Source organism: Pelobates fuscus, chromosome 2 (genome assembly GCF_036172605.1).
Source record: "Pelobates fuscus isolate aPelFus1 chromosome 2, aPelFus1.pri, whole genome shotgun sequence".
Lineage (NCBI taxonomy): Eukaryota > Metazoa > Chordata > Amphibia > Anura > Pelobatidae > Pelobates > Pelobates fuscus.
The window spans coordinates 263,082,009-263,089,604 of record NC_086318.1 but is presented as its reverse complement, the minus strand read 5'-3'; the positions used below and the strand labels follow the sequence as shown (position 1 = coordinate 263,089,604).

At 43.0% G+C, this 7,596-nt stretch overlaps 1 protein-coding gene across 1 annotated transcript in view; it reads right to left on the bottom strand.

The window, feature by feature from the left end:
- Nucleotides 1-2,016: 2,016 nt before the first annotated feature.
- GPR137B (G protein-coupled receptor 137B) overlaps nt 2,017-7,596 on the bottom strand; it is a 100,266-nt gene continuing 94,686 nt past the window's right edge. Inside the window, exons 6-7 of the mRNA XM_063443368.1 lie at nt 2,730-2,854; nt 2,017-2,639 (exon numbers count right to left, since the gene is read on the bottom strand). Of these exons, the coding sequence (XP_063299438.1) occupies nt 2,531-2,639; nt 2,730-2,854 (234 nt within the window). The 3' untranslated portion in view covers nt 2,017-2,530. The remainder of the gene's footprint in view (nt 2,640-2,729; nt 2,855-7,596) is intronic.

The following is a 7,596-nucleotide window of genomic DNA, read 5'->3' as shown; positions in this document are numbered from 1 at the left end:
TTGGAATTGAGGAAATGAGACACACGGGTGAAGACAAGTCTTTCCAGAAGCTTTGAGGAAAAAGGGAGCAGGGATATGGGACGGTAGTTAGAGGGGGTGGATGGGTCGAGGGATGGTTTTTTTAGTATAGGTACTACAGTGGCATGTTTAAGGTCAGCAGGGACGATGCCAGAGGAGAGCGAGCAGTTGAAGATGTGTGTTAGAGAAGGCACGAGACAAGTGGAGAGAGATCTAATAAGGTGAGATGGGACAGGATCGAGCGGGCAAGTGGTGGGGCGAGAGGAGCAAAGAAGAGCAGCCACCTCTTGGTCAGTAGCTGGGGAGAATGTCTGAAGGGTAGGAAAGGCATGATCTATGTGTGATTGAGAAACAGAAAGGCAAGGAGGGGAGAATTCTTTCCTTAGCTGTTCAATCTTGTCAGTGAAGTAACATGCGAAGTTATCAGCAGTAAGGTTAGTTTTGGGGGTGGCCACAGCAGGGCGAAGAAGAGAATTAAAGGTGTGAAAGAGACGCCTGGGGTTGCGGGAACATGAACTAATGAGAGTGGAAAAATAGGACTGTTTGGCAAGGGCAAGGGCTGCACTGTATGAACACAATATGAATCTATAATGGAGAAAGTCTGATTGTGTACGAGACTTCCTCCAGGAGCGTTCAGCACAACGGGAGCATCTTTGCAATAATTGACACCCTCCATAAGGAGGGAAAGCCTCAAAAGGTAATTGCTAAGGAAGTTGGATGTTCCCAAAGTGCTGTATCAAAGCACATTAATAGAAAGTTATGTGGAAGGGAAAAGTGTGGAAGAAAAAGGTGCACAAGCAGCAGGGATGACCGCAGCCTGGAGAGGATTGTCAGGAAAAGGCCATTCAAAAGTGTTGGGGACTTTCACAAGGAGTGGACTGAGGCTGGAGTCAGTGTATCAAGAGTCACCACACACAGACGGATCCTGGACATGGGTTCCAGATGTCGTATTCCTCTTGTCAAGTCACTCCTGAACAACAAACAACGTCAGAAGCGTCTTACCTGGGCTAAAGAAAAACGGACCTGGTATGTTGCTCAGTGGTCCATAGTCCTCTTTGCTGATGAGAGCAACTTTTGCATCTAATTTGGAAACCAAGGACCCAGAGTCTGGAGGAAGAATTGAGAGGCACACACTGCAATATGCATGAAGTCCTGTGTGAAGTTTCCACAGTCTGTGCTAATTTGGGGAGCCATGTCATCTGTTGGTGTTGGTCCACTGTGCTTCATTAAGTCCAGGGTCAACGCAGCCGTCTACCAGGAGATTTTGGAGCGCTTTATGGGGATGCTGACTTCATTTTCTAGCAGGACTTGGCACCTGCCCACACTGCCAAAAGCACCAAAGCCTGGTTCAATGACCGTGGGATTACCGTGCTTGATTGGCCAGCAAACTCACCTGACCTGAACCCCATAGAGAATCTATGGGGCATTGCCAAGAGAAAAATGAGACATGAGACCGAACAATGCAGAAGAGCTGAAGGCCGCTATTGAAGCATCCTGGTCTTCCATAACACCTCAGCAGTGCCACATGCTGATAGCTTCTATGCCACGCCGCATTGAGGCAGTAATTGCTGCAAAAGGGGCCAAAACCAAGTATAGAGTCCATATGCATGCTTATACTTTTCAGAGGTCCGATATTGTTCTATGTACACTCCTTGTTTTATTGATCGCATGTAATATTCTAATTTACTGAGATTGTGGATTTGGGGTTTTCATGAGCTGTAAGCCATAATCATCGCACTTGACAATCACAGCTTGAACTATCTTGCTTTGCATGTAATGCGTCTATCTCATATATTAGTTTCCCCTTATACGTTGCTTTACTGAAATAAATGAACTTTTGCACGATATTCACATTTTTCGAGTATCACCTGTAAATGAGCTTTTGTTGTTATGAGGGTGGGAGTGTTCTCTTAAACAAATTTACAACATCTTAAGCAAAAAAAATAAATAAATTCATCTTTAAAACTGGGAAAGAAAGGAAATAATGTTTAAAAAAAAAAAAAAAAACGCTCTGGTTTATTGTTACATTAGCATTAGAGCCTACCCTAGATATTTTAACTAAAATCAAATACAGCAGTGCATGTTCATAATCTATTAAATTACAAACATTTGTAAAAATCCCAATGCATTCTTACTTGTGAATAAAGTTTGGTATACACCACCCAGTTCAACCCATTTAGAAAAACAGTTGTACAAAGTCTTCTTTAACTATTTACACCAATAGTTCTTGTAAATCAATACATTAGTAACACTTCTGTGGGTTTTCATTCCATTGATAACTCGAATCATTGTCTTTCATTGTTCCACTGACCTAAATAGGAATTTCCAAAGTCCATGCAGAAATATTGAAGAGAACTAATGCTTGTATATATGCAAGTTGGATGGTCCCAACGCTATAAAAATAGTATTCCCCTTTTGTTAGAGGATGTGTTATCCAACTTATTTGGGTTAGCCAAATAAGTAATTTACTTCCAAACTTACTGCAGTTGTCATCTTCAAAAAAAATGTAAATCTAGGATTGGTTTAAATTATCTGTAACCACGTTAGATTCTCTTTGAAATGAACCAGAGTTTGAACCAAAACTGCCACGATTTCCCCAGTCAAAATAATCTGGTCCAAAGCTGAAATAAAAATGAGAATATTTATCATTGCTATTCTGAAAAACAAATAGGTATGTCAAAGATCTTTAACAAACTTAAATAAGTACTTACTTGGCTTGAACAGTTTGAGGTGCAATGTTCCAGGCCAGGTCATCATCACTATCATAGCGTCGAGGGTTGTCAAAAAAATAGGATCTGTGACTAAAACTGTGGCTCGAGAGCAGTCCTGCATTAGTCTGCAAATACATGAGAGAGACAACATGACAATCTATTTTGTATTCCTAGACCACATGAAAAACCAAACTTAAATTTTGAAGCAATCAAGATTTACAATCAGGGCTACCTTTTTATCATTCGGCCAGTTCACTCTGCCCAACTACTTCCTTTAGAGGTCTGATAAATCAATCAGGAAGCATGAAACTACGGCTTATAGGCTGGGATGGCCATTACCTTTTTTACTGAAACGCAACTGTCTTTCCCTCAAAGGGTTACTCTAGTGGTTATGATGCCAGATGTGCAATGGAAAAAACTGTTTTGCAAAGGTGCACACTCTTACTGGGTCATGCAAATAGCCTGGTCTCCTTTAAGTCTGGCTGTGCTGCTCATTCAGCTTCTCTGCAGAGTTGGATGTCGATTATGCTAGCTATTGATTGGTCATTCTGCCAATGAATACTGTTCTGTATATAGGAATGCGCACGGTATTGAAATTAGCCACCTACAAACCTAGTTCTGGTCTGGCTAATGACACTCCAATGATGCTGCTGGAGGTAAGGTTACATCTCCAGCAACAGAAGGGTTAATCTCTACTTGTACTGCATTTCATAGTGAAATCCTGCACATAGACTCCAGGCACTATGAAAACCATTTAAGGGTTATTCAAAGCAGTATGACCACTTCAAATCACTCAAGGGGTGACTCCGAGCACCATAACCTCTTAACAAGCAGAACATACAGCATATGAAACTGGTAAGTGACTGTACTTAGATTGAAAACTGTGTGCATTGTTGTTGCAGTGTTTTACTTTTTATTTTTTTTAATTTAAATTTCTGTTTTCCAAATAATGCCACTGGATGAAAGCCTGTGTTTTATTTGAGGTGTAAAACCTTAAGTTTAACATTTACGCAGCTCTTTATACATTGTATTTTAACAGTGTGAATTGCTTTCGTGATGGTGAAACACCCTGAACAGGATGTGCCTTCTCATCATACAGACGTCCCACCTTCAATAAGCCTATTACACTCACATAAAACAGGCAGGGTTTGTGTATTGGACCGATTCTACACATCCATTACAACACATACTACACATCCATAACAACCAACTAGAGATTGAGCTCTATAACCAGGGCCGGACTGTCCCACCGGGAAATTCCTGGTGAGCCGTCAGCACCTGGGGCTGGGCAGACAGCTGTCTGTGCTGGCAACCGCAGGGGAGCTGTGCTGTCTCTGCTCTGCTCCCCCGCGTGCTACTTAATGAGACCGGAGCTGGAATATGATGTCATATTCCAGCCCCGGTCTCATTAAGCTGCACGCTGGGGAGCAGAGACAGCACAGCTCCCACTGCAGCCACCAGCACAGACATCTGTCTACCTTGCACGACCTCGTGGCCGGTCGACAATGGTAGCAATAATGTGTGTCAGTCTGTCAGTGTGGGTGTCTCTGTCTGTCATGGTGTGTGTGTGTGTTTAAAAAGTGCCCCACCCTCTCTGCCGTGCTGGTCTCCCCTCGACTGTCCCTGCCTCTATGAGGAGATCATCAAGCTTGATGATCTCAGCCAATCCAATGCTTTGCCATAGGATTGGCTGCAAAACACTACACCAATCCGCATCTCCTCATCGAGATACACTGAATCAATGAATCTCTATGGGGAGCGTGGAGGCCCTGAATGTAGGTGCTGCACACTGTGCAGCACTGACACAGGAAGCACCTCTAGTGACCATCTGAGTGACTGTCACTAGAGGTGTAACTAGGAAGCAATGTAAATACTGCCTTTTTTTTTTTTTTTTTTTTTTTTAAAGTCAGTGTTTATCTTGAAACGTCTGCACGGACAGGCTACAGACACCAGAACAACTACATTAAGCTGTGTGTGTGTGCCTGTTAGTGAATGAGCTTGTGTTTTTATGTCAATGAGCTTATGTATATCAGTCAGATTGTTTGTCTATGAGGCTGCATATCAATGAGCTTGTGTGTGTCAGTGAGATTGTCTGTGTCTGCATGCAAGTATCCTTACTGTATAATTAAATGTTTTACTCTGAAAGGACCAATAGTTTATATTAGAAAAAGCAATATATAAGATATGTAATATATATATATATATATATATATATATATACTCAATCATCGGGGTGGCAAGACATAGCCTTACATATTACATGCAACAATATATGGCTCAATGACTTATGGGGCTGGCATATATTTTTTTTTCCAGGGCTGCTTTGTATCTCCAGTCTGGCCCTGTCTGTAACTGTGGTATATAAAACGTGGCAGTTATGAAAGTGGCCAATCCAAAATGTTGCTAATACTTTACAATGTGACTACCTATCAGTGAGCTCTGTGTACTGTTTATTATTCCAGCAGCCAGGTAACCACTGTCTTGAGTCATTAAGATTAGGGGATACTTAAGTGTCTAAGGGTTTTGGGTTGCCAGATTATAGGAGTCAAAGGAACACAAAACTGTATTCCTAATACTATAGTTTTCATCTGCCTCCGGTGTACAACCCACCACGATAGGGTTGAAATCCCTTTCATTCACTTACCTGATTCCAACGGTGAGGTTCTTTGAAAAGGCAGTGTTTACTTTACAGCCTAGGAATGCCTAGTGGCCACTAGAGTTGCTTTCTAGGTGAGTGCTCCACGCTCTGCATGCAGACTCTGAACTTTCCCCATAGAGAGACATTGATTCAATGCATCTTTATGAGGAGATGCTGATTGAAATGGTTGCGTTTGGCTCTACCCCTGCCTCCTTGGATGAGATCATCAAAATGGACGATCTCCGCCAATCCAATACTTTTCTATGGGAAAGCATTGTGATTGGCTGAGATCATCATTTCTGATTATGTGAGCCAAGGAGGTGGATCGGGGCAGAGCAACAACAGCAGACCCGTGCGGCACTGAAAGTAATGTAATAAGTGTCTAATGATTTAAGGGAGGGCTAGGGACCCTACACGCTTATGTTCCTGCCCCTATATTGTTCCTTTAACATTGTATTGTCGAAGGGACAGGTATGCTACACCCAGAACACTTCAATGAGATGAAGTGGTCTGGGTGCCTGTAGTTTCCCTTTAATGTCCACAGCATGAACTCATAAAATCCCCAAGTCTACAAGGCAAAGCCCTTTGCTTTCCTTTGTTTAAACGTTATTATTTATTTGAGGTTCATTGGTCTTCAAATCTACTAAATGTTCCAATTCACATATTCGTAATAAAGAGAAGTTCTGCAACATCGCATTGACATAGAGCAGTGGCGTACACACACTCCATGGGGCCCCGGTGCGAAACTGATCCGTGGGCCCCCCCTACCGTGAACCTCTCCCCCCTGACTGTGGGCCCCTCCCCCCGACACATACACACACACACACACCCCGACAGACACACACAGACACATACACACATACAGACACATACATACAGAGACACACACGCAGACACATACATACAGAGACACATACATACACAGACATACAGATACACACAGACACACAATCATACACACATACAGAGACACAGACACAGACATACATACAGATACACACACACATACAGAGACAAAGACACAGACATACATACACACAGAGACACATACACACACACACACACACACAGACACGGACATACATATGGATACACACACAGAGACACAGACATACATACAGATACACACAGACACAGACACACATACAGAGACACAGACATACATAGACACAAACACAGACATACATACACACATACAGAGACACAGACATACATACACACATACATACATACATACATACAGAGACACAAATACACAAAATGTTTCCTACCATGTGTGGGTCCAGTGGTGGCTCAGCCTGATGGGAGTCAGAGTTCCCACTCTGACTCCTCCTTTCTGTTTCCTCCCGCGCGGGCTCTCAGTATGCTGGGAGGAGTGACGTGCGGTCACTTCCTCCCAGCGTGTGATGATCTCATCACAGGGGGCCCGGTTGAGCACTTAAAGCGCTCAGCGCAGACCGGGCCCCCTTAAAATCCATGTCCATCGGGTGGCCCTGACCGCATGGACCACCCGATGGACCCCTTGACATGCGGCCCCGGCGGTTTGCCGCACGGGCCGGGGCCGCAAAGCGTGGCAGCTGCTACCCGGTCGCGGGGGGCTGCAGTGCGGCCGGGCCCCCTGGAGTGCTGGGCCCGGTCGCAGCTGCAACCCCTGCGACCGCTGTACACACGCCACTGACATAGAGGACTTTATAGAGAGATCAATGCAGATTTTGTACAAAGTGTGGCAATTGTGCAAAAAAGTATTATATTTTTAGGAAAATGTTTTTAACTAAAGGACTTGCTTCCCCACTAAATTACTTTATCACATATTTAGCAAGTATGTATTTGTGAGGTGTGTAAAATAAAATTAAATGTAAAAATCCACACCTCTTTATTCAGCAGCTGGGCCCCTACATTGTAGAAAACTGTCAATTACTGTTATAAGCTCTATCATTTACACCTGGCAGTGAGCAAAAAAAGCATGGACTGAACTGAGTTGTTGTGCTAAATCTTTAATATAAATTTGAGCATCTTATGAAAAAAAGTTTTATTCAGAGGTGTATTTAAAGAGAAATGACTGTTTCCCTTAAATGCAAATTCATTATACAATGGACAAGTAATGAAAATGGCAGCGTGGAAGTACCGGTATATGCTTTTTATTAAAAAAACACTCCTAGCCCCGTAATCACTAAACAGTGCAAGGAAAGTCCTTGTACCCCCCCTGTTTAATCAACCTTTTTTTTATTT